Genomic DNA, 27,826 nt, shown 5'->3' with positions numbered 1-27,826 from the left:
TCACTCCTTCAGACAGGAGCTAAAGAGATCAGGGAGGTGCATCTGAAAGCTCTGAGTTTGCAGATGTTACATGTGGGATGGGCTCCTGCAGCCACACACCTAAATAGGCAAGTTCTGGTGACAGAAGATTTCTCTGGGGTCTGATGCAATCCCTTCATTCTGCAGCACTACAATGAGGCATTCAAGTAAGCAGATCAGCAAGTCTACACATAGGATTAAAGGTCAGGCCTTATGTGCCTTCAAATGCTAATATCAGTTAAGTAACAGCTTGGAAAAAATCCCCTTCTTGGTACATCCCTGCCACTGCCTCCTGCCACATCCGACATCACTGAAGACTGGAAACTGTGTTGTTTTTCCTCAGGGCTCTGAAATGCCACTAGCCATGTTAAAAATATCCACAAAGCTCCCTTTCTTTCAGTCAGATGACAACTTGTACCTTATTATTCTTGAAGTACAGGGCTTATTTTTAAAGAAGGGGAAAAATAGAGGGGCAGTGATTCCATAATCACATATCAACAACAGAAGTGTTGAGTGGTGCAGGGCGAGGAAACGTGGAAAGCAGCAGCAGCCAGTGCCAAGCTAATCCCCACAGACAGGGAAAGACATCCCAGGAAAACTGATGGCAATTCAGTAGTATTTATGGAGCAGAGCAGTCCTATCAGATGGGAACATTTCTGAAAGCTTCCATTGCAAACATGCAACAATTATTTTCCTTAAAATTCCAAATGTGATCATGAGTGGAGAATATTTTCCAAAAAGCAGGCAATGGGCAGAATCAGAAAATTATTTCCAAAGATAATGGGTGATTCAGTGTCATTTAGTCCCCAACAGCCCTCCTACAACCAGAAAGCAGCATCTTCTCTCCTCAGAGCTAGTGAAAAGGACAGAATTACCAGAAACCAAGCCAACAAAACTACATTAAAGGCAAATTCATGCCTTCAGTCTCTGCCAAAAAGCACTCTCTACTTACCATCAATAAAAACACAGAAATAACCCTCCATCCCAGTGATGACAAGAGCACCCCTGGCACGCCTCAGAGCTCCTTTTTCTGAACTGCACTATTCCTATGGTGAAATCAAGGGCTAACTGAAGTACTTGCCAAATTTTCCTCCACTTTATTAGGGTCTGTATTCTGTTCCTAGTATTTCCAACAAGGAGCTGCCAAGCAGCTGAGTAACTAATGTGATGGCCAAGTTTGTATGCTGGGAGGAATTTTTTTTCCCCTGAAGAGAGATTAGTAGGAGCCCTAACACCTTTTGACAACAGGTCTGCTTGCCCAATGTCAATGTTTCCACAGTGTTTTATGTACTTACCATAGAGACAGGATGAGAGCAAAGCATTTTAGGTAAGTGCTGTCATCTGAGAGCTTGTCAGAACCCCAACCTACCCAGCTGTGCATGACCACACAGTCCAGTTGGAATAACCATCAGCTCCAACCTTGATAAAGCAGGTTGAAACAAGCCTTACTGCTCTGCTGACAGGAAGCTTCAAAGATAAATAACAAGTACAAGTCCTTCCACTGAACTTCCACCATCTCAAAGCTCATGAAGGGATTCAAGGGAAGGATGTGGCAGGAAAGGAAATGCACAGTGTCTCAACATGCTCCTTGGAACAAGACGGGATTTCTGCAAAAGAAGTCACTAATGGGAGTGAAAATAAGCAGCTCTGTGACACACAGCTGGGTGGGTATGTGCCCCTAGTTCAGACAGCAGCTGAAGGTGAAGATCTGCACAGGCATTGGAGCAATCCTGGCCCAGCTGTAAGAGGGGCAATCTCTCATCCTCTGCCCTGTGCAGATGTTGAGACAGATCAGCCACCAAGGGGCTGCTAGGGAAAGCACAACCAAGGCAACTTCTGTTTTCTCTCATGCTGCTATACAGAGCTTTTGTTTGCATTTCTTATTTCTCAAAGCAACTCCCAGCCACGTGCAATGGTTTCTGATCCAGCCAAGACCAGAACACTGCAGACACACTATCAAAAACAACTGCTCAAAGAGAAACCTATCACAATGCCCAAATTCACTTGGAAGAGGAAGGGACACTTCTCCTCCAGGTTTGTACAGACAATCACCACACTGCCCCAACACAGAAAAAACAATGCTCATGGTATAATATTAGGAAAATTCAACACATACTCTGTGTGGCAATGCAGAGACTGCCATGCTACAGAGAAAACACAATGCTCTCATGGTTAATTAATTTTTCTCTGAATCACAACGCACTTAGAAATATGACCAGCACACATTAGAAACAACACCATTAATTTTGCCATTTTGTTTCAAATTACAACGTGGGCTTCCTTTCTAGGAAACTTCTCATGGCTACTGTGAGATCCAGCAGTGCTCACTTGCCCCTCTAAATCACTCTGTGGCACGGCTCCATTTCAGCTCAGAGGTGCCTGCATTTTCGTGGTCAGCAACAGATCCCTGGTGCAGCAGGTGGCATTTTAAGTGTAGAAAGTGTGAGCAGATCCTTTGGGATGGGAGGCATGCCATTCATGTAGGATGTTATTACAGAGGTAAGTATCTGGTGTGAATTCTTCCCGTTACATATAATAGCCACGCTCAACAAAGTTCAGTCCACAGGCAAGGAGCAGCCCTCAATTCAGCTGAATCCAGTTGCTCTCCTCCAGCAGCTGCATGCAACGATAACCAAATTCTTAGATGGAAATCCAATATCCTGGGTAGGAGGTAGAGAAGGCTTAGTCAAACCATGGGGCTTCAGAGATCTCAGAAGCTCTCACGCCAACTGCTTACAGCCAAAACACTACCTGGAAAATCCATTCTGCACAGAATAAAGTCATAAAAGGTTTAAGTAGGTGAAAACAGTATTTTAGAAGCTGGCAGAAGCCATGACCAGTGCCATGACTTTCTCGGATTCCAATGTATTTGGCATTGTAACACACGTTCTTCACAAGACATTTAATTTTTCTAGTATAGGCCAATCTTGCCAATCTAACCTATTAACTTTCCACTGCTCTTTTATTGAGTGGCAGTGATCAGACACAGTCTCAAGACTGGTTTTCTGCTCTCCCAGTGAAGAACCTCATGAGCCACAGGGAGATTAAAGTAAAAACTGTTCAGTCAGGTGCAGTTTTCATGTCCTATATCCTCAAAGAAATCTGGAAATTTTCATGCTTGTTGTGCATGCTCCCATTTCCCTACCATCACTATGTCAGCTCTGGGAGAAGGAATCTCTTAAAATTTAGAGATGGGAAGTCTGAAGGTGTCTGCTGCTCACTGCTTACAGATGAGGTTTGAAGGATTTTCCCTTGCTCTGAATGAGGACTGAGTGTCTCTGCTGCCCTTAGCTAAAGGCACAGCTTTTCCCCAGCAGCTGCTGGGAAGCCTTGCTGAGATCTGTGATGGGGTGGGAGAAGGGTCACCTTGCTGCTCAGAATCTCTCACATGCAGCAGTCTCACCTCGACACAAGGAGGAAAGATTAACCTTTAAACTCAAAGAGTGGGAATCAATGTTTTGTCCACTACCAGAGCTGCCAGCCAGATTTTTAAATTTCCTACGGATTTTCTGCGCTAAGAAAACAAGTCAGGAGCAATTTTTAAGTGAGGAGGAATAAACCATCAGATGAGCGAATGCCTTAGCAGCCAAGGGCTGTCTCCTCTGCAACCAGCAGGAGACAAAATACAGAATGCCACTGTTCAACAAGCCTGGCATCTCCCAGCAGGACGGGATCTCTCGCTGACATCATTCCCACCCCTTCAATTCCCTCCCTAGGAGAGATCTGACTTGTTTGTGCAAGAGTCAGCCGGCAGCGAGCAAGGTACAGCAGCCTCCCTCCTGCAGCTGAGCTCCCAGCCGGCTCTGCCAACTTCCCCTGGGCCCAAGTCCATACATCTGCCCTGTTCTTGCAACGTCACCACTGTGCCTATCTACAGCTCGGGAGTTTTCACACCAGGGCTGAGACTACGGCAGGGATCAGCCAAGATTTCCCTTCTCACCTCCCCGTAACACACGCAATTCCTGACCCAAACCTTTCCCGACGCCTGTGCTCACACATTTGTCACCCTCAGCCCCTGACATTTCCTCAAAGGCCTCAGTGTTCCCTGGTACCCAAGGGCTCTGCAGAAGCTCGCGAGCACAAATTCAGTTAGGCCACAACCATGCGAGCAGTTTCACCGAGATTTTATTTTCAAAAAGAAAAATTATGGAGCGGTTCCAAAAAAGAAACCGCAAGTCTTAAAATCTTACGACTAGTTTAGTGAGCAGATGCTGAGTGTGCCAACACACTCAAGCTTTCTTGCAAAGTCCTAAAAAATGACAGCTAAGGAGCTAATGGCAGAGGCAAAAATTAGGCATAAAGCTCAGAGGGTAATTCTGACTAGAAAGCAGAAAGTTGCACCAGCTTGCTGTCACCAAGCAGCTTCTTTGAGCAAAAGGTGTGGGAGCTCTCAATAGCAGTTTAAATCTACCAATTAGCTTGAACACCACTGAGCTCCTCTAAGCTTCTTACTTGCTGCATAGCCGATTGCTAAATGTTAAACTTACAAAGGGTAATTGATCCTCGCCTCCCTCGGCTGCGCCTTGCTCTCTGTCCCCGTCCGGTTCAGGGGACACAGCGTGCAGGATGTGCCTGTCAGGAGACATCAGCACCTTCTCAGATGGATCAGTGCCAGCAGCTTCCAATCAGGCAATCACCGTGCACTTGGTGGCTCAACGAGTGGAACCAGAAATCACAACCCAATCAAGGTGGGGACCTTACAAAACAGGCAGGTGCGCCCTGTGCCCGGCCTCCCTGCGCGCCCGCGAACAAGCGGCTCATTGTGCAGCCTCCTAAGTCTCATGACATCACCACAACAAAAGCTGCTGTCCCTGTAAAAAACCAATTTGGTTCCCAGGATAACTAAGATTTCAAATAACCCGCAGTTGCTTGAAGCCATGGCTGTGACCCTTCCTTCAATACTCAAGCAGGTTTCCTTTCCTTCTTATTCAGGTCTCGTTCCCTGCCCAGGACCACTCATCTTTGCTCCTGAATATTAAGTACATTTTTCTCTCACAGTTAAATTCCCACTTGGCCTACAAAACACTTCGGAATCTCAAAACAGAAATGGTTATTACAAACCTGTAGAGAGGATTATAAAAGATTACATGCCCCTATTACATAGCTGCCAAGTTCTGAGAAGGTTCTCAAGTGACACTTCTCCCCAAAGCAAGGAGAGGCTTTCGTGAGAGATTTAGAAAGCAGAAAATGGAGAATAGCAGAAAAGTTAATTATTCGTGGGAGAAAAAAAAGTCTGCAGTTTTTCCTCCTAATTTATGCATGGTCCTTTTCTTATCCAGCTCTATGCCCTTCACCTTGTTCTGTCCTCTGCAGTGCTTGCTCTCACCAACCCCTAATCTCCATCTCACAGCCTCTTCAGCACCAGGCATCCAGAGTGGGCTGTTCCCTCTTCATTCTTTATTTTTTGCAACAGTGCAGGAAGAGGACAAAAGAAAAAACGTCATGAACTTTAAAAGGACCTTGGCCCAAGGCAGCTGTGCAAAAAAAACCCCAACAAAACAATTTAAAGGCAAAAGCTGCTCAGTTCCTGCACACGCAAAAATGTACCAGCGTACTTGGGGTCAAAATTAAAGATGAGTGGCACAAGCAGTGCACAGAGCTTGGCAAAAGCACCAACACCAAAGTTCACAGACTGCTTTACCCCCACCCTTGCCAAGAAGGCACCAGCCAGATGGCATTCATCTGTCACAGACCACTTGCAAAAGAGCAGGACCCTTCTGCTTTTTCCTGTCAAGGAGGGAGGTATGGGAAGGGCAAAGGTAGGGAAGCATTTCTGCAGAGACAAGAAAGAGCTGCAGGAATGGAGCAGGTGATGAGATAGTGCCCACAACAAGCTCCAGATAGACAATGGAAAACCAAACAGGCTGTCTTTCCTTGCAGCCTGAACTACACCATGCAGGCTGTCTCTTTCAGAAGCTTTCACCTTTGGCTTTATTTCCAGAAAGCAGATATTTTCATTGTCACTGATGTCACCCTATAAACTTCATTTCTCAGAGCAATGGCAGGACTGCTGAACTCCCCAGCTCTGAAACCCACCTCCAGAGAAACACATCCTGTGTTATCTCAAACCAACCCTCCCTGTGCGTGGTGGTGTTCATGACAAGAAAGAATAAGGTAAAAACAATGAATAATATATAAAACAATCCCCCACAAAAATCTCACACGATGATTTAAACACTTGCTCACCCTGCCACCACTGCACAGCCAGTTGCTGATGTACAGTTTTAGCTATTTTCAGTCTGAATGTTTCTGGGTAGACACATAAGCAGTTAGGTGTCTCTTTTGGGTTTGGGCTTTTTCTTGCCTCAACAGACTATGGGGAAAAGAGGATTTGTGAGCACTGCTGCTGTCTCATAAAGGGAAGTTTATTTCCCTTGTCAAAGGGAGAGTTCACAGGACACTAAAATCTGCTGCAATAATGTGCATGGTTTTGCATATTTTGCAGGTCATTCAGGCATACAGGCTAAAGTTAGCTTTTGTATTTTAACCACTTAAAACAAATGACTGAGTAAGGGACCCCTCAAGGGATTCAAATATAATGTACAAGAAGCCCTGCAGTACTCCCCCTGTTACTTAGACAGACCCACTCTGCTTCCTTGTGGCATCTTCAAAATGTTTTCAGAAGAACCTGGAACCACGGGTTGTTACACATAAATTTGCTGATTTGACCTACTTAAAAGCAAAAGCACCAGAATGCTCCTCATTCCATTTTCCTCATTAACATTTGAAAAGCCTTCCTGTATCTCAGTAAATCAACACTAATATTCAAAAGATGGGGACTTTTTCACCATTTAATGATAATCACACAAAACTTTAGAGGAACGAGACTGGATCTTATAAAAGTGCAATGGGGATCCTGAGCCATATTTAGATTTAGGCAGAGAGATGTCTTGTGGCAAATAACCTGAATCCCACATTTAATGCAGTATGGCAATGACCTGCAGTACCTCCTTCATCAGCTCTACCCTTTAACCTTCAGTTAAAGGTTATGTGAGGTTGGTTTCCCTGTGTAATTTAAACCTGGTTTAGGGAGGGAAGCTGGCTTGGGGAGAAAAATCCCCTTTGGTCAAGCATAAGGAGGTCACCACCAAGATGGTCACAGCAGGACACTGAGCTGCAGGCTGGCATCAAAGCTCAGGAACCTCCTGACTCAGAGTGCTTTGCTCTCCTCATTACCACACAGCGTCAGGACTGGCAAACCAAGCTTCATTTCGTTCCAAAATTTCAGAATATAATGGGTGATTTCTTTCTTCTTGCTCTCTTTCTTTCTTCTTGCTTACTCTGCATGATATTGTGTGGAAGTTTCAAAACCCAGGCTGGGCAGGGCTTGGAGCAATCCAGTCTAGAGGAAGGTGTCCTTACCCACGGCAGAGGGTTGGGACTGGACTTTAAGTTCCCATCCAACCCCAATCACTTTGGGATTCTGTGCTGTGGCAAACCAGCTGGGAAAGAAAGAGGCAACACAGGAAGAAGCTACAGTGCCAGACAGAGAATTTCAAGTGCTGAGCTAAACCTGTGCCAGGGGAAGGATGTTTCCTGCAGGCCAGCTTGGTCTGGACATTTCTGCCATGCTGAGCTCCAGGCTCCTGAGGTGCCACCTGAACAGGTGGAGCAGGCTCCCCACGCTTTGGCAAACCCCAAGCAGCATGATTAATGTATCCTTGGAGGATGGGCTGGCTAATTAAAAGGATCTGGAGGTAGGGTGCAGTATTTCAGGTATTCTCCAGCTGGGTTTTCCCTCATTAATGTTTCCTTCTCCGTGCAGTAGCTGAGGCTGTGATGAATAAAGGCCACATCCTCACCCCAAACACTCACTACCCTTGAGCCCTCACCTTCTCACTTTCTTCCTCCTTACTCCTGCTCTGTTCCTCAAAACTTGTAAAATATACATCTTAAAAAGGCCAAACCTTTTGCTCTTCATTACACTGATTTTTAGCTGATATTTAGCTTGTATTTTCAAGCTGGATTTTTATACCAAAAAATTCATATTTTGAATTGTATTTTCATTTATATTTACATCTAATGCCTAAGCACAAACATGCACTTGTTCCCAAATGTTCTCCCTTCTGTATGCTTTGCAAACTGACAGCACAAAGCTCCCGGGGCAAATCCAAACCCCCTTCTGTCTGAAAGGTACTCCCCTCCAAAATCCTAGAAGGAAAACACATAAACTCAGCAAGGATAAATAATAACCAGTGGAGAGAAAATGTCTGTCCTACAGCAATGCTAAACAGAAATTTATAGGTCACAACCTTGCAGAAACAAGCCTGGTAACATCTAATTAGCAGTCCTGCTGAGCAATTGCATCTCATAACAGTAAACCCAACCAGACCAGAGGGAAAAGGAGAGGGGAATTTTTATAGAAACACAATAATTATAATATTTTGAAGAGATTTGCTCTATGTTGCTGTTTTGTGGGGATCCCCTCCCCAGTAGGAATAATCAACCCACAGAAGTGATTTAATGAGTTAATACTGAATTACATTTCGCTCCTATTGGGAAACAATTTAGAAGGGCAGCACAGATTTTTAATTAATTATTTTATTTTTAAATTGAAATGCTAAGAATTCTGTCTGCTGCCAGAAGATGGGTGGAGAAGCCAAGGAAAGTTCACATACCCAGGAGACTATTAACTAGAACCAACTTGGACAATACATTTGAGAAGCATTTCCTTCCAGCTACTGTAGAGAGCTGTCCTTAACATGCCTTTACTTAAGCAGCCAACTTTCCACTACTGAGTACAATGAGATTTCAAAACACACAAGAAATCAGAGTATAAACAGACACAAACATCCCACTTAGTGACATAACAAAAGAAAATCCGGGGCAAAAAGCTTGAGCTTCTCTATTTTGTGCCCTTCAGAAGACAGCTTGGCCTTTTACACAAACTCTACTCCTCTTTCTTTTTCTTCCCTTTTTTTCTTTAAAGTGACATTATTAGCACAAAATACCTGGCTTAGCTGCCTAAGGAATGGTGCTCCTGAACAAAAAAATATTTCTGGGGCTTGAGGGATAAATCTCACCCAATATGGAATTGGAGGGATGGAGTTCCAGAGCAAACAAGCAGCTGACAAAGCAGGAATGAGGCAGCAGCAGGGCCAGCAGGAAGGAGTGGTGAGCTGGGCAGAGCTGGTCCCTGCCAGCAGCACAAAGCAAGAACGTTGAAAATACGTATGAAGATCATGTCACAGAGAGCAGGAATGGCAAACAGATGAGAGGCAGCCCCAAAGAGTGAAAGACCAAGGAACATCTCCCTTTCTTCAAGAGTTTTAGTTTGCCAGAGACAGATGGTGCTGCTTCCACATGGTTAGAGCTGGATGGTACCCACCCTACCCCCCAGCCCCTGATGGATGTGGAGCTTATTTTTATAAATCTCTGGTGATAAAAACCATCCATGGCCTCTTGCTCATTTCCCCCTCACTACTTTGCCAAAAATTTCAAGCTCGCTCTCCTTGCTACATCTACAGACCGGTTCTATTTGTCCTGCTCTCAGTGACTAATGATGATTGTGCACATCCCTTGTCTTTGCAAAAGCCTTTTTAAACAACAGCACAAGAACTGAAAATGGTATTTCAGTACCTGGGACCACTTTTGTTAGCCCTAAAGCAATCAGACACAATGATGAAAAGAAAAAAAAAAATCTATTTTTTCCCCCCAAACTCTCATGTGATTAAAATCCATTAAAATGCAAACAGACATGAATTTTATTTTATCCATCAGTGACCACACTTCACTGTCCCTGGGCTATGGCTGTCTCTTTGTGAATTCTCTGCACGTAAGAGCAGCCAAGCTCTAGGTTTAGGAGCAATCAATCTAGCAAACCTCACTAAATATATATGTGTGTGTATGTTTTATAATGATTTCCATTTTTCACGTTGATTTACATTGATCATTGGAAAGCACATTCAGCTTCATGTTTGCTTAGCTCTGAATAAACAAAGCGAAGGCTGTTGGGTATCCAAAGACAAATGAGACATTACAGATGTAGACAAAACCTATCATCACCCTGAAAGCATTTCTCTTTGAAATTATATAGCCATGCAGAAGTTATTCCGAGTGGAGATTGCTGTATGTGTTTTTAATTCAGGCTGGGCCTGTTGGGGGCAGGGAGGAGTGTGATGAGCCTCTCTGCTGTCACTTTTTTCCTTTTGCATACCTGATAATTCAGAAATGTCTGCCTCTCTAAGGATGTTTTTTCTTTCCCTTGCATTCCCTAGTTTCCACTTCTCAACATAGGTCTCCTTAGGTCCATATGTCTCATTGCATTTACAACCCACCCACCTGGATTTTTACCATTAAAATTTACAATAAGCACATCAAACACATCAACATCCATTTGAACATGCAATTCCACATCAAGCACAACCACACAAATCCTGCACAGCCACTGCCCCAGCTGGCTTCACACTGCACAGGAATATTTCTTTCTCTCATCTACAGACCTTGTCCCCTTTTGCAGATAAAAACCCCCTGTTTCAGGGCTGTGTTGGGAATTATAGTTTCCACAGTAACAGTAGGAAGGTGTCAGAAGTCTGGGTACATATGCTGCACAGCACAGCCAGCCTCCTGCATTTGGTGGCTGCTGGCTCTACAAGATGCTACATATGCACCCAATAAATTGCTTTGGTTCCTGTGCAAACAGAAATTTTTCAATTAGTACGTTTGAGCCATTCATGTCTTTTGTCAAAGTAACTCAAAACCCCTGCTCTACACATATAATTCCTCCCAGAAAAAATAACAATGTATTTTACAATTATATTTAAGGGCCATCACTTCTCTTTATAGGCATGAAGCATTCACAGAAAGCTCAAAAGAAACTCCACAATGAAGAAGGGTAAATAGATTCCCTGAAAAGAAGTCTTCCCCTTTTAGAGTATACCCAAGCAGGAGCTAAGGAGCTGCCATTATAATGAGCTCCTCAGGCAGGTTTTGTGGCAGCCTCCTCCCTGCTGCTGTGGGTGCAGCAGCTGAAAATACCTTGTTAGCACAGCTAAAGCAGGGAACAGCAGCCACGTGTGTGTGAGGAGGGGACAACAGCATCAGCAGCCCCAGATCCCCAGCCCTGGCCTGGGCTCACCAGTTGGGTGTAGGAGGGCACCAGCCTGATTTTGGAATTTTCAGGATTTGTCTCTGCACGGCCAAGATGCAGAAAACTTTGCACCACCTTTTCCTGACATGTCTTGGTTTGCTCTTTCCTTTAGTATTAATCACAGAGACTGATTGTGCTGAAGTACCAGGGTGACTGCCCCTCTTTCCTTTAGTATTAATCACAGAGACTGTGCTGAAGTACCAGGGTGACTGCCACAGACATTTTCTTGAGATTATGTAGTAAAGGACACAAAAAAGACATATAAAAAATATACAAACTTCTTTGTATAAATGCCTAACCACACAAAGGCACAAGGGCCTCACCTGCCAGGGTAACTCAACACTCTCCTAGATGCCCTGAGCTGTCAACCAACTCTTCTGGACTGAAAAGCTTTTACCAACACAGGTCAGCCCTAACACTGTTTTACCATAAAGAAGAGGCAAATTATCACATGACAGTTGCATATGCAAGTGGGGGTGGAAGTCCCAGTTGGAAATAATGAAAACCAACATCAAGACAATGATTTGTCTCTGCTACAACAGACTGAACATTTATCCCTTCCTTCTCCACTCTTTTAAAAAAATTCATCCCAATTTCTGTAGGAGTCTCAGTATCATTTAAATACTGTCTCAATAAAGAAACAAGCTATCATATGAGACATCAGTGGCTTGAACCACACATTTTATCAGCTACAGGAGGGCTGACAGGAAACCTACAAATAAACCACAGTGCAGCCAGAATCCTCCCCTTGCTGAGCACCACACACTCAGCCAGCCCAGCCTGCACAAGCAGCACCACAGTACATCAGGCATGCAAGGATTCACTGCTTCACAAAGCTGGCAGAGGAAGTGGTTACTGAGAGAGGCTATTTATACAGGACACAGCCAAAATACCCCATCAGTAATGGTAAAAAAAGCACTGCGTGAGTGGAGATAACTGAAGGCAACTGGGAGCTGTTTGGAGCTGTGTGTTCACCCTCTTCCCTTCACAGGCAGCTCTCTCAGGGGCACTGCCTGGATCTCTGCTGCCAACAAAGCCTCTTCTTGTGTTACAAGTGCAGCCAGAACTAATAGGAGAGAGAAGGTAGATGGAGACACACTGCAAGAGTTTGCAGTTCAGCAGATTTTTTTGTAGTTCATGGTCAAAACCAGCCAAACCTGCCTGCCAAAGCATCTGTGTCACTAAATGACTGTTAGAGGAAAATTGCTTTTAAGAGTATCTACATCAAAAGGGCTACTGTTTTTTCTATGAAAATGGGTTGTAAATTCATAGGTGTAAGTAGAAGAAAATCAACAGCAACTCATCTTAGGATGAGTGAGATGCAGCTAAAACTCTGACCATACTATCATCACAGAAATATCTGATAGTCTCAGAAGATTTTACTTGGGAGGAGTCAGAATATAGGATACAGGAAAGCTCTTCAATACCTATAAAACATGCAAAAGCACCTGGAGTCAGACATAAAATGAGTAAGCAGGTCTGCTTAAAACTTGCCATTGGACTTGACAGAGTACCTTCTTGCACCTTTTAGAAAGAGAGATTTGTCTTTGGCAAGGAAGGGCAAAAAGAAAAAGAGACCTTTGCACAATTAACAAATCTCAGGAACTCAAATTCAAACCTCAGAAAACCACATGATGCTGACCCCCTAAGTCTCAAACCTACAGACAGCATCAATAGCAATGTGTGGTGAGAGCTGACACAAATAAATGCATTTGACTGCAGCAGTGGGTTTGCTTACTCCTGTTCTCACACATCACTGTCACTCATCTGGCTCCTCTCTGCAGCAGTTTCCAGACAAGTCGTTTTCCACAGAACCCCAGAATGGGTTTGGATTTAAAGGAACCTTAAAGATAATTTTGTTCCTGTCCCTGCCCATGGGCAGGGACACCTTTGACTAGACCAGGTTGCTCCAAACCCTGACCTGGCCATGGATGCTCCCAGGGATGGGGCAGTCACAGCCTCTCTGGGCACCCTGTGCCAGTGCCTCACCACCCTCACAGGAAGAATCTCTTCTGAATATGGAAACTAAACCCACTCTCTTTCAGTTTAAAACCTTAACCTCATATCCTATCACTACATGTCCTTACTCAATTCCCATGTTTTGAGAAAGATCTTCTATACCAAATTCAAAGATCAAAATGACCAGCTTATCCCCACAAGGCACAAAGACAGGGAATGCCTACTCTCCAAAACAGGAGCTTCTTCAAGAAGCTATTTTGGTAATTTTCTCTATCACCTTCTCTGTAGGAAATATTTAAGTTCATTTGAACAAGCGGTCCTGTAAATTGTAAAAAGCTCTCTCGCCCACAGAAGACCAGATGTAGAGCTTCAGCTTTCCTCAGAGTAAGAACAAAACCACTCAGGAGACAGTTGGTTTCGATGCTAACATGTCAAGAGTTTCATGCATTAGCCTATTGTTTACATAAACAGCTTCCTTTAAACAAGTGATGTTTTACAGGATTATGAAGTATTTATTTCAGTAGAGTCTAAAGAGTCTCTTGAGTAACTACCACAGAGAAAGTATCACCACAGAAAGCATAAGGCTAAATGATAATACAAGTTAATTAGTTAAAGCAGGCAATCAAGCAACTCTATAGCAAAGTAATGGGATAAATAAGTGCACAGAGATAATCTTGCACATGTTTACTTCTAAAATGTCATTGCTTTGATTCCTAAATCACATACTGTTAGCACTGCAAATCTGCACCATTCGTTATTTGGAAAAAAACCAAAGGCCTAAAACCCAAATACTTTCCTCTGGGTTTGTTATTTTAAGGAAAAAAGGGTCAATGTGCCTCGGAAGCGCTCATTTTGTAAGCACGAAGGCAATTTTCATCTCGCGCCAAGTTCCATTACGGGCAGCATTTGTGGAAATGCAAACCAGGGAGCTTTGCCTGAAGAAAATTTTACCACGGCAGAAGTTACCCTCTCACTGCAGGCCTCAAATGTATGTGTGTCAGGAAGAGTTAAGGCTCCCATTTCCAGTGTCAAATAAGCTTAGCTGGAACTGAACCACTGGGTACACTTCCCTTTTCTGTACCCTCTGGCAGCTGCAATTTAGGGCTGTCTTTAAGAAGAACACAGAATTTTGAGAAGAGTCTAACACAGTTTCTTTCACACTTCCCAAGCCTGGGCTTGCTGACCCCTCAAGGGGATTGGCAAGGACCAGTCTGGGCCCCTCCTGGGCTGTGGGGCAGGTGCTGACATCCCACAGACAGCCCTGGGCTGTGAGCATCTCCCGCTGTCCTCTTGGGACATCCCTCCCTGTTGGGTCTCACAGCCCAAGTTTCTCCTTCTGGAGACTCCACAGCTGGAACACAGAGCTTTGTCAGAGACTCCAAACCCGCCTGCTCCAGACACAGCTTCTCCTTTGGAAAGCAAAGACTGTTTTTTCCTCCTCCAGCCACCTCTTTTCGACCCTGTCTGGCCTGTTATCAAAGGAAAAGCTTCTCCCACCAAAACCCCAGAGCTTTACTTCACCGGGAGCCCTTTCTCCTAATCTCCACACTTCCACTCTTTGGCTGCCTCCAAGAAAGCTGCATCTCTTCAAAGCCCTCTCTCCCTGCTAAGAAAACACAGGAGACAAGACGTCTCCAGGACACGATTACCCTCTCCTCAGATAATTCCCATGCAATAATTTCTCATGATCAAGGTGATCACAGATAATATTCCTGCATGCACCAGCTGTCAGACTCCTCTGCACAAGCAGCACAAAGTACAACATCCTGACAGTCCCGCAGATACAGACCACAAAAAATGGCAAAAAGGAACATACCGCCCTGCCAGTCACTTGCCATGATTTCTGGAGTCAGAAAAGAGGTCTTACAAATATAAACATCCTCATTCATCCCATTAAATGTGAATTTTTGGATTCTGACAAAGTGGGCTGGGGATTAAATATATGAAAATCACCAGTCAACACTGAAATGACTGCAACCACTTGCATAGAGATACTGTCCGTTAAGTGGAATTAAAATCAGATAAGCATAATTTTATTGGCTTCAGATGTTACAGCTAATTATCTTGTGTTGTGTTCATAAATATTCAGCTGCATAGTATTAGCCTATAGCCCACATTAAACGTTACAATGCCTGGGATGAACCAGGCAGAAGGAAGTAGTGGGGAGGGATGTTTAAGTGATACTTAAAGCTGTCAAATGCCAGAAATGTTCCCTGTGCATCCCCAGATCCCTGTAATTTCAAAGATACCATGTTAACACAACATTTACTACCATGAGACCACACTACATTTTAAAAAAGAGAGAGAAACCAGGCAGCAATGAGTTATTTTTGTATTTATAACTACACAATTATTTTCTTATTTATAACCACACAGAACTACAGTTTAATACAATGAGGGATTTTGTACAAGCAGCTATCTCGAATCTGCTCTGATAATTAAAAGTGAAGGAGTTGGAATATTAAGACTACACCTTTCCACAACAACATCAGGTTTCACAGCACAAGGCATTTGCACAGCACTTAAAGGAACACTTGAATAAGCTCAATTGTGTAAAACTTCCCTAATAAAAACCCCACCAAAAATAAACTACTTAAGAGCAAGAGAGATTTGGGAGTGGAGGAACATGAGTCAGTAGAAGGGCTTCTAAAATGAGCAACTGGTTTTAAAAACATGAATACAGAAAAGCTGCTCCAATGAGTAATAAATACTAAATTCCTACTCAGGAAGAAACAGCTTTGTATTTTGGGAATTGCTGAAAGAAACTAAACAGCGAACTGCCTTGGTTTTGAGTTATAAATGGGAAAATACAATTCTCTAGATAAGTTTATATGGAAATATGTATGAAATGTAATTTAATAAACCTACAGTGTAAAGATCTTAAAGAAGGCATAGAGTTCAAATTACTTTAGTGAATTATAAAAAAAACCCAAGCACTTCTGGAAAAGCAAGGATATAAAATATTTCTCACTCAAGGCACAAATCCTCTATAAAATGAATGAAAGCTTGAAATCAAAATTAAAAGACTGAAGAGACATATCTTTATCCAGGTGACAAAAGAGAAGGAAGGAATGCTGAAGAAAAAACATTAACAAGAGAGTGATTGTGAAAACCAAACACACACTAAGTAAAAGAAACCAGTGTTTACCCTCACCCCCTCAAACCAAACCAGAGATACCCAGGGAAGATATAGGTAAGGCATTCTACTGGAGGATTATTTTGTCATCAGTCTACAATTAAACACACACCACCCTGAGATCCAGATAAGCAACAGCGAAATAAATGTTATCTGAGAACTCTCTCACAAACCCATTCTCAAGAGTGTGAAAGGGTCACTGGTAATACTCAGAAATAATAAGAACAGGTGCAGCTGCTCACCCACAACCTTGGGTCCAAGGCTTTGTCTGCATAGCTCCTTCCTTATCTTCTTCTTTCTACCCATATCATGGTATGTTCTCAATCAACAACTTTATCAGAACGGCACTTCTCCTTCCTCAAGCTAACATATTTAATAGAAATTAATATGTTCTTAGATTCCTCAAGTAGTAAATTGCCGGATTAAGCTCAAGCTAACATATTTAATAGAAATTAATATGTTCTTAGATTCCTTAAGTAGTAAATTGCTGGATTAAGTCTTTTCCTGACACAGAGATGGGGCAACTGAGAGGCGTTGTGAAAAATTTTATTCTCAACCTTGGGTCCAAGGCTTTGTCTGCATAGCTCCTTCCTTATCTTCTTCTTTCTACCCATATCATGGTATGTTCTCAATCAACAACTTTATCAGAACGGCACTTCTCCTTCCTCAAGCTAACATATTTAATAGAAATTAATATGTTCTTAGATTCCTCAAGTAGTAAATTGCCGGATTAAGTCTTTTCCTGACCCAGAGATGGGGCAACTGAGAGGCATTGTGAAAAATTTTATTCTATTTTCAGTCTCATGAGAAAGGTGAGACAATACAGATGCTATAATTCACGCTATTACCATCAGAAGTCAACTATTTCCTAATTACAACACATTAAAAGTGTTAAATAATAATAGTAAATAACAGTAATAATAATAATAATAATAGTGAGTATAAGACCTTTTACCTTCAGGCTTTGCACATGCCAGGGGAAATGCTGGTTCCAAATGCCTGGCCCTAGGAGTGGTTAGAAATCAGCAGATATGCACCAAAAGCTCTTCATTCACACCCAAACCCGGCCCAGGCTGCTCCTGGGAAGATCCACGCAGCACACCAGGAAAGAGCTCTGCTACTCCTGCTGATGGTCCACTCCATCTGTGCCCTTCTCCCCAAACCCACGCTGTAGGGGGATGCACAAAGCCTGCCATGCACTTCGGGGAGGCTCTGCATCCAGCCAAGGCTCTGGGCAGAGCCAAAGGACGCAGCTCTCCTGGGGTTCAGCATCCTTTCATCGCCTAAGAGGATGAGTGAGTCCATGCAGGAGGGATTTGCACAGCCAAGAACTGATGAAACAGTGTCTGAACATGCTTCCTAGACTGTGAGACCAACTGGAAAATATTTACTCAGATCTTGTTTTTTCTTTTCTTTTTAAATCCCACTTCCCTCTTCAAGCTGCCATAAAAACAACTGGTCCTCTTTTGGGAGTTAAACATTTCCTGAAAAGGGAACCATTCTGCCATTCTGGCACAGAGATGAAGCAAAACACAAGAGGCCAGGCAAGCATTAGAAGGAAGACAAATTTTTGAAAAAGTTGATAATCTCCAAGTATTTCAGAGGAAAGTGGAAATACTTTTAATTTAGTGAGGCTGTGGAAGTAGAGGACTTGGCTTTGTGGACAGAAGAGAGATGGAACGTACACCCCTGGGTTCTCCTGGTTCAAGTCCAAAGTGTGCCTCTCCCACTGTGTATTTCACAACACAGAAAAGGTCTCTTGGGTTTCAGTCATTGTCACAAGAATTTCTGTCCAAACAGACATTTCCTGGGGCACTTTTGATCACGCTTTTCTGTGTAAAGCTGTTTGCATACTTTGGAGAAACTCCACGTCTCACACCATCCTGTGGTTAGAGTGCCTGAGCACTTTTACCACAGATCTCAGCTGCACGAGGATTACCAAGTTCTGCTTCTTGAGGAGAGGAAAACATCCCTTTTCTCCATTTTTCCTTGAACAATAAACAGCACTGTAGGCATGGAAAGACCCTTTGCCCATGCAAGCACCAAAAGAGTCAGAGGATAATTCAGTGACCCCCACTGAATTAAACTCATGTGGAAGAATGCAAGATTTGATCCCTTCTGAACTTCTAGATTGTGGTTGAAGAACATGACAGATGTACATATCCCTCACCCTTTTATCTTCAAGTCACCTGCCTCAGACCTCAGCTCTAAACCCCAGGAGTTCACAAGTTTTACCACAGTTTTAGCAGGTCTCAGCCTGCAGTCTTGCACAGGACAGGAGCCTCTCCCCAGAAGCTCCAGCTAATTACAGCACAGGCAACACTCCTTTAAGAAAAAATAAAACCAGTGGAGAGCAATTAGTTGTCCTCCGACTGTATATCCCACACAGCTGCACCTCTTACAGGGTGAACTAGTTCTGTTAAACACAAGCTGTCATCCACCTGAGGGAGCAGAGATAGAATGTTTGTGATGGCAAAGGGTGAAAAGAAACCCATGGAGGCATTTTTCCATCCCACCAAAAGCTCTGTTTTCCTGTGAAATGGCCCAAGCAGGACCTGGCTATTGCAAGTGATTTAATGGGTGACTTCATCAAACTTATTTCCCCAAACACCTTCTCAGCTACAATTTCCTCCCTCGAGAGAGTTTGACTTTTAATCTAGAGACCCATTGTTTTTCTCTCAGTTCCTGAATTTTACTCCCTTTGCAAAACCAGTTTTGGCAGGCGCAGACAGAGGTTTGGCCCACCCAAAAAAAAGCCAAAAGGCTCTGTCACTGTACCACAGCTGACATGAAACATTTACCAAGTGGTGCCTTCTCACAAATAATCCTTTTCCTTTGTTTACTTTACACACTACTAAAAAGCAAAGCATCCCAATAACACAGAGACTGGCAATACTTGTGAGTTATGAGAGAACCATTTGGTATCAAAGAGCACCAAAACAGAGGAAAGAAGGATGCTCAGCCCTTCACAGACTGTGGCATCCTGATCCAAAATGCTCATAATCACATAGAATACCTTCCCAGAAGGTCTCAACAACAGTGAGAGCCTGTAGTAGAAACCTTTGTTCCTAATCTGAATAAATACAGGTGAGAGAAAAATCTCAACTAACTCCTTAATTAGAAAGCTCAACAGAAAAAAAAAGAAGAAAAGTAGTCCTGTTACTTTCTTTTACCCCCTCATGTGTTCCATGCAATCCATTAAGCATCATCAAGCCAAATTTCTATTGAAAAAGGTCTTGGAGAAATGAACCAGTGATTGTAAATAAATAGGCTTGAACAGATATAGTCCTTCTTGGTTATTTCTTCCTTTTGGTAATTTGTTTTTGTTTTAAAGCAACGTGACAGCTTCCAATAGCAAACACAAGCCTGTCAGGGACATTTCCCTGTGACTGAAAGACTGAACAGACATAGTATATTATATTCTTCTTTCACTACTACTGCTGAATTTTTTGGAACACTGATGACTTGTCCAGCAGCCTCAGCTGTATCCAGATTTTATCAGGTTTTTAATATGATAATCTGGAGGACTCTGGAAAGTGCTGAGGTTTTGGGGAGAAGGAAAGTTTAAATTTGTAATAAAACCCAAAATAAATTTTGTGGATTTTTTTCCAGGTATCATCAGTTACCAGGGTCAAGCTGTGTAGCCCAGCTAGAAAGTTTCAGAAAAGCCTGAGAAAAAAGGCAAGCTTATCCTCTTTTTCCCCCCTTTTTTTTTTTCCCTGTCCTGCCTTAATAGTGTTATCAGCAGGGTAGATTTAAATGAAATCTCATACTGGCATCTTGCTGACCTCAATCCCAGCTGGCTAAACCCTTGCAACATGCCTGTCCTTGGCATCTACCAGAGAGCAGACACCAATCCAGTTGCTTGATTACGAAATGGAGAATCTGGTAAGAGGAGCTAGATCCATTCTGCTGTCTGGAACTCTGTTTAAAAGACAGCTTAATTTCTCTCTCTCCCTGGTACTTCACTGACAGGAGCAGGCTTGATATCTCAATCAGGGCAGCACAGCAGCACAGAGGATACTGTGCCTGCAGGACTGCAAATACCACACACTTGAGAAGGAAATGCTACTGCTACCATCAGGTGATGCTTGTTCTAAAGGGATCTCTGAGTTTTAAAGCACACACCGAAACATCTCATACCACTTCCTCATCAGGAAAGAACCTTTTTTCAGTTGGTTTTTAAAAGTTAAGACAGAGCAGCAGAGCATCACTGTTAATAAAGACAAGTTACACAACAGTTTAAACAATTATGGTGCGTCTCACTACACTCACCTGTTACACAAACAGAACAACACAAAAGCGAGCTCATTACCTGCACTCACAACACTTTGATTGTCCTCTGTTTTCCCTTCAGCTATGGACTCGCTGACAGGCTCCCCTTTCCAGCTGACGATCTTTGCAAAGCCGCTGGAGAGCGAGGAGAAGATGCTGTGGATGAAGAAGCCCTGCTGCTCGGCCTGCAGGGCCGGCCGCGCGGGCTCGGACAGCGAGCGGCTGAAGGGAACGCGCGACGGCCGGCTCCTCGTCGGGAACAGCGGCTCACGGGGGTCTTCCTGGAGACTGTCGGCATCCATGCTCGCAGAACTTTTACCAAGATGTGGGTCACTGCATTCCCCTTTCGAACCGGAGGAGCCCGCTCTTCTGCTCACCCTCCAGGGAGGCCAAGGATGTGTTGGCCACCTGTACGCTCCAAGAGTTTTCTCTGAGTCAAAACTCATCTGTTTATTCAACTTCTTGCTTTTCATTTGGTGGTACCAGTGGTAGTCCTTCAAGGCAGCTGGGCCAGCATCTTGTTCTGACAAAGATCTTCTGAAGGTCCTGGGAGAAAGACTATGATGCTTTTTGAAAGCACTCATTTTCCACCCTTTGGCTTCCAGCGCTTCACTTACATTCCTCGTTGCTTAGTAGTCACGTAGCTGTAGTTCCTCACTCACCATTTTACATCTCCAGTTACTTTGTTCATGGCTGTGAACTGCAAAACAGCAGAGGCTCTTCCTGAAGACCTTGAGCACCAATCCCAGAACCAGGTATTCCTACATCTCCACAAGAAGGAGGTGCCCTCACCTGTAGCACACCAACTTCTAACAGCAGATGAAGCCTTGCTGAGCTTGCTATCGCTTCCTGGACTGTCACATTTCTCCACCAAGCTGTCAGGAAGTGACTAAAAGAGCTCAGCAATGAAAACCCACAGTGCTGTTCTGTACCAATCACACTTCACTTTTTTCAGTCTACATTAAAGATTTGGTTAAAAAAAAAAAAGGAATGTGAAAGTACTTTGCTCTAGAGACACAGCAACGTCTCAGAAAAGCAATGAAAAACTGCAGTACTCAACTAAGAGTCATGCACGTGTTCTTCAGTTAAGTAGCAAAGTATATTAATATATATAGTTAGGTATAAAATTTCTATTTACCACAGGTATGTTGTATCACTTAAGAGAACCTCAGAGCTGCCTTTTAGAGAAAGGTAATACAGGCAGATTTATCAGGATCGAGTGCTGAAAGCACAAGACAGGAAAGCAAAGAGGAGGAATGGAGGAAGGAGAACAAACTCTGCAACTTAATGCAGTGAGAGTGTAAATACACTGAAGGGAAATAAGTAAAGAGGAGGAGAGAAGGGTGGGTGGGACTTCACCAAACACAGACCAAAGGGAAGGGTTTGAGGCATGGCAAACAGAACAGGGTAGCAGGAAGATACTCCTTTTTCTCCTCCCCCTTTCTTCCTTTCTTAAACAGCAGAATAGGGGATTATTTTTCATAAATCTAGTTGCAATAAATGAGGTGGAAAAAATAGTCCTATCTGCTTAACCAAGAGGAAAAAACGCTCTTGTCTTCACTACAATTTAAGAAACAGCTGACCGTTCTAAAATCTCATAAAGAAAATATCCGCTGGTGAACGAAGAACATGCTTGCCAAGTTTTAGACCAGAACACTTACATCTCAAGTCTACACAAATCCCTGAAAATAGGGGGTTTATAATGGAAATGCTGACACACCCTTGGCAATAAAGTAACAATGAAAACTACTCCTCTGGTTAAATAAAATGATAATCTGGTCTGGCAGACCAATAAAGCTTAACTGACCCACTATGGGATCCCGCCTTTAAGCTAGGCTGCATTCATCAGCCAAAATACATTCCTGACAGCTGCAGATGCAAAAACTTCCTTACTGGTATGTATATGTGGGAAAGGGTATCACTGCTCCCTAGAACAGAGAGGGAGTTACCCTAAAACCGCCTTCAAATCAAAAAACAATTTCTCTAGTCAGTAGCAAGTTAGCCTTTTCAATTATAAACAACAGAAGCAACTATCTAAAAATGATGATGTTTAAGAAGTCACAACAAATAACTCCAGAAACAGAAACAACTTGGACACTGCAATGCAATTTCTGCATCAAGTAATGATGCTGCCTCTTGTGCTTTGTCAACATCACGCTGCTCAGAACATAAGTCTGGAGTGACAAAATGTACCTACACCACACCTCTGCCACAATTTCCACCCAGAGCAATGAAGTTTCAAAGAAGCACAAGCAGTGAACACAGAGATACTGGTACACCCGTGAAAATGAGACACAGACTTCACCAGAAAAAAGCTGGCTTTTGTCTTCTGCTTCTTGATCCCAGGGGTTGCTGATCACCCTTGGTTGCAGCCCATCTGGCTCCAGGGACTCACATGGGTTCTTTAAAGTCACTCCTGACTCGACCCTCATCTACTGCTGGCAGCTGTTCTCCTCCTTGATCCCTTTCACCACGAGGCCACGGGTGTCCATGTTTTCAAGACTGAGGCAAAACCAGAAGCACGGAGAACCTCAGAATTTTTTGGGGTCTACTGTTACTGGGTCCCCCACTCCTGCCAGCAATGGGTCCTCCTTCTCCTTGTTGAGTCTTTTGCTGCTAATGTGGCAGCAGTTCTTTGGCCAAATGCTTTGAACGAGGCAGGCTGGTAAAGCAGGCTTTGTGGAACTTCAGGAGCATGAATAAATCTGACGGATGATGATGTGGTTGGCTCCAGTGGCACAAGCCATAATCAGCAGGGAAAGCTGAGAATGTGAGGCAGGCTTCTGGTCAGCTCTGCAAGCTGTATTTGCATAAGTTTCCACTAACACACTGACATCTCCTTTTGGGCTAGGAGCACAGAAGGGCAGGAGAGGACAGGAAATGCAGACAGACTGTGCAGGAGCTGAAGCCCTCCTGGGGTGGCTTGCTGTGGATTTCTAGCGTGCTTTGTGGCTCCTGCTGATCTCTGCCAGGCTGGGCACCCACACAGCCCTTGGAGAGCCCTTATGTGCCCTATGGGAGCACTTGGTACCCCTGAGGAATCACTCAGCTCAGATCATATGACCCCAGCAACACCAAGGCAGGGATTTAGCACAAGAGCACTCTGGACAGGACAGAACTTCAGGCAAGACACCAATCTGTGCATGAGGACAGAGATGACCACCAGGATTCTGCCCTCCTTTTCCACCACCATCCTGTGGACACCTGACTGTACAGAAAGATCCCTCTATCCCCTTCCTAATACAGCTGGCATTGCATTGATCACTGACTCACAGAGACCACCCTTTTCAGCAAGGGAGCACACAGAAAGATTAACCACGTCTCAAATTACAGCACGAAGCAACATGCAAAACCAGTTATGGGTTAACTGCTACTCCAAACTATTTTTATTGGTGTGGCCAGGGGTTGGACCACAGCTCTGTGCAGACCTAACAATACAGAGAAAGGCTTCAATAAGCACTCTACGTGAAGCCCAAGAACATCAAAGTCACAGTTTAGTTTAAGTTTGAATAATATTGAGAAGGCTTTTGACTTTTTTTTTATTTCTGGTTTTTTCACTTTTTATTTCATGTTACCACTGCTCAGAAGAACACATTTTGTGATCAAAGGAAAGTTATCCTTGGCCTAGCTGAGGTTCCACAGTGTACTCTACAGAGGGTTAAAGGGCCTTTCTCGAAGTGCTTCTAAAAAGGCAGACAAGGTTTACATGTTTATTAACATAAAAACACTGACAGACAAGTTTGCTTAGTCTACCAATAAGACAATTCTTTAAAACAGCTAACTCAAAAATTTTAGCGTGGGCTTTGAGTCAAACTGATCTCTCCCTTCCTTACACACATCAGCAGCAGCAATGATGATGTTCAAAAAACCTCTTTGTCTACACTAATTCAGTGCCACTGAGTTACAATTTGTCTCAAGTGGCTCCAGCATTTCTTGTGTCCACAGAACATGCAGTGAGTAATCCAGAAGGCAGAACTTTCTCCTTGATCCCCAATCCAGTTACTCAGGCTCCAGTCCAGTCCTTCCAGAGCAGCAGTTTATCCTGGGAAGCATTTCACAGTCTCAGCACCGCAAAGAAATCAGCTTACAGCAGTGACTGCCACTGTATTAGTGATGTGAGATCCCAGCCATACTGAGCCACCCACTCAGCTGTCAGCAGGTAAAATAATGTCAGGGGAAGAAATGAGTTTGTCAATTAAGTTGAGAAAATCTGAAATATTTTTACTCTTGTTTTTAATACCAACTGCCTACAAACATGATCCTCCACCAGCAAATTTTTCTCAGTTTTCTTTTTTTTTTGGTAGTGTTTGCAGTTCATTGTGCCAAATCATTCATTTAGCTTTTCAGAAAATTACTATTTTCTTCCTAACAATCCAGTCACTTAATCATCACATTTGACATGTTTAACAGCATTATATTTCACTACTCCTAGATATTTAAGTAATTTATGCACAAAATGCAGATTTGCTATGTTGGAATGTGACTGTATTTCAGCTTTAAGGCTGTATTGGGAAAACAATCTTTCTTAACTTTATAACATTTCACAGAAAATATACACAAGCAGCCTTACATTTGCACCGAGCACACGAAGATAAATCTTTGCCAAGGGCCTCCTGTGTGGAAATTCGACTCTCCACCATCCAGCTCTCCAGAAAAAAACTACCTAGATCTACTGCAAGGAGCTTCAGCAATTTCTCAGAGTACGTTGTTTAATAAATACTACCAGCCAATTAAAAAAGTAAAAAAGCAGTACCACAGAAAAGCCCAAGTGCACCATTGCCAAGCAGCTGGAAGAACCTGGCTCTGATGCCACAAATTAATGTTCAGTGCTTGCTTGCTCTCTGGAAGCTGTCTAGTGCTTCAGTAAAAGCACTACAAAGTGTAAAATTTGAGTTCATAGTTTATATTGTAAAAAAAGGATGAACTGCAATTTCCCATGACTGAACTGCTCCATTCTAAATTAGTTTTGGACCAAACAAACTTACCAGCTTCTCATTTTTTACAAAGACATGGAAGGAAAAAGGGGAAAGAAGAGAGTTAAAAGAGGAAAAAAACCAAAATGCCACACAACCACCAACATTCATGATAACCCTGAACATTTATTCACCACACTTGGTTTCAACCAAATCCTCTCTTTTAACTGAGAAAAATTAGCAGGCTAAGCAAATACCACTTCTGAAAAGATCCCAGCTTAAGTCCCCAACAAACAGCCATCAAATAAGCTTTAACCTGTAGAAAAATAAATCAAATTGCCCCTGTATCCTCCCTAGAGAAACCAGAAGGAATACAGAGGGCCAGGATCATGGATTTAGCAGTCTAGCTCCCCTTAGCTCTTCTCCCATTTGAAACTAGCCCAGTGCTCAGTGCACTGGAACAGTTCATGGAGGAGTAATCAATATATAAAGCAAGAATGAACACAGAAGTTTCCTAATTGACCCAACTTGACATGTAGTTAAATAGCACAAAAGATGAAAGATTTTTCCTTCCCTTTAAATTAGAGACTTTTCAAAATATTAAGTTTTGTTTATGCAAGGCTAAGTAATTAATGACCTAACATCCCCTTCCCATCTCCTATCACCAAGATGCATCTGTTTCCCCCTGCAACATTTCCTGCAGGTGGATATGACTTTTCCTCAGCCAGGGCAGACCAGTGCACCTGACTTACTCGACTTCTTAATATTTAGTGTTAATTAATGCTTAGAAGTTCCACAGAGGACGAATGAAACAGCACCTTAGAAATTGTTGCATTTGGGGTTAGAGTGACTGGGAGAGTGAGGCTTGGAATTGGTGTGGCTGGAAGCCAGAGATCCCTTACTGAGCCCAAAGCAGAGCTGCTGAGAGCAAAGCTGCCCCACGTGCCTCTCCCAAGCCTGGAGCTGGCCAAGCCTTCAGTGACCACGCTGCAAGCTCACCTGTCCCACATAAATCAAGAAATGCTGTTTCCACTATCACTATGCTGAGACTGACATGCCTCTGAGCAGGCTGAACGGTGACAGAAGAGCATTTAAATGCCACAGAGCACCTCACCTAAATTTCAGTGTCAAGGCAGGCTGTAACTGCTGTCCTGCCCTACTACTCCAAGCTCAACCTGCCCCAAGCAGCCTGACCCAGCTCTGCTTCTGCCATGGTCTAGTTCCTGAAGGCAGGTACTGAAAACCCCTCAAGACACACAGGAATTTCCACCTGAATATGAGGAAGAACAACTTCACTGTGCAGTGACCACGCATGGAAGAAATTGTCCAAGGAGGTTGTGGAGTCTCCTTCACTGGAGATATCCCAGACCTGTCTGGATGCAACTCTGTGCTCTGGGATGACCCTGCTTGAGTAGCAAGGCAGGATCAGATGACCTCCTGCGCTCCCTTCCAACCTGACTCATTCAGTGATTCTGTGATTTCTGCCCTCTAATTCCTTGGCAAAACCACTACAATTTCTCTGCTGATACCAACTCCCCACGTGAAAGTCTCCTGGTTTCATTTTTCCATGCCATTCCCGTGATCTGCATGAGAAGCTGCTGCAGCCCTGTCAACTGAGCAGAGCAGAGAGAGATAATATAAATTTATGAGATGCTGGGCTTTGGATGGATGCCAGGAAACGTTAGCAAGAAAATCCCATTTCAATACATCGCCAATAAACCTGCAGAGCGGCGATGCCAGGTTTTAATTCCACTAGCAATCTTTTGTTGTTGTTGTTGACGACCAAACACAGCTCGTGCCAAGTTTCAAGGGCCATAAAAATATACATTTAAAAGCCAGCCAGACACAGGCAGTGGCTGAGCCCACACGCAGCTGCAAGCCACCCCAGCCAGGCAAGGATTTTAGCAAATAAATAAATGCATGACCTGGAGGTAAACACACTGGCAACTACTCTGTCACAGCAGAATGACCTGTGTGGAGAGAGGAGAGGCACCCTCCTCAGAAACTCAGGGAGATTTAGGGATTTCTGTGAGGAAGGAGAGCCCTCAGCCCTGGCTTGGGACACAGCTGCTGCCACAGGTCTGGCTTTGCTGTGGCCTTAACACTGAGCTGTGACACACACAGGATGCTCAGGCTGGGGACACCCTCTGGAGCCACAGATCACCAAGCAGAGCCCCTGCAGAAACACAGATGCACTGACCTACCCCACTGTCAACTTCTGCAACACTGCAAATAAATCAGTATGTTTATATAAATATATAAACTTTGACTGCATAAAAAATAAAGCATTTATGCCCAGCCTGACATCCATTTCTTTATGATTACAGGTTGGGCTTAGTACCATCAGAAATACCATGCACAAGCTGCTCATTTCAGTTTGTAATAGCCTTGGTTTTCAGCAGGCAAAATTAACTTCCCATCACCCCTCTTCATTCC

At 43.5% G+C, this 27,826-nt stretch overlaps 1 protein-coding gene across 10 annotated transcripts in view; it reads right to left on the bottom strand.

Annotated features, from left to right (window-relative positions):
• The window catches only part of RASAL2 (RAS protein activator like 2), a 163,893-nt gene that overhangs the window by 85,377 nt on the left and 50,690 nt on the right, over window positions 1–27,826 (bottom strand). For 3 of the 10 annotated variants that reach the window (XM_039730184.1, XM_039730186.1, XM_039730189.1), the window contains exon 1: window positions 20,518–21,330. The exons of 4 other annotated variants lie outside the window; for them this stretch is intronic. In XM_039730184.1, coding sequence (XP_039586118.1) covers window positions 20,518–21,061 — 544 coding nt within the window. In that variant the 5' untranslated portion in view covers window positions 21,062–21,330. Of the gene's footprint in view, window positions 1–20,517; window positions 21,331–27,826 lie in introns of those variants that run through there. 3 more of the 10 variants (XM_039730188.1, XM_039730187.1, XM_039730190.1) reach the window with 3 other exon arrangements.

This window comes from Passer montanus, unplaced genomic scaffold (genome assembly GCF_014805655.1).
Source record: "Passer montanus isolate IOZ18808 unplaced genomic scaffold, ASM1480565v1 scaffold71, whole genome shotgun sequence".
Taxonomy (NCBI): Eukaryota; Metazoa; Chordata; class Aves; order Passeriformes; family Passeridae; genus Passer; species Passer montanus.
The sequence above is the reverse complement of the archived record's forward strand: the minus strand, read 5'-3'. Positions and strand labels throughout refer to the sequence as shown.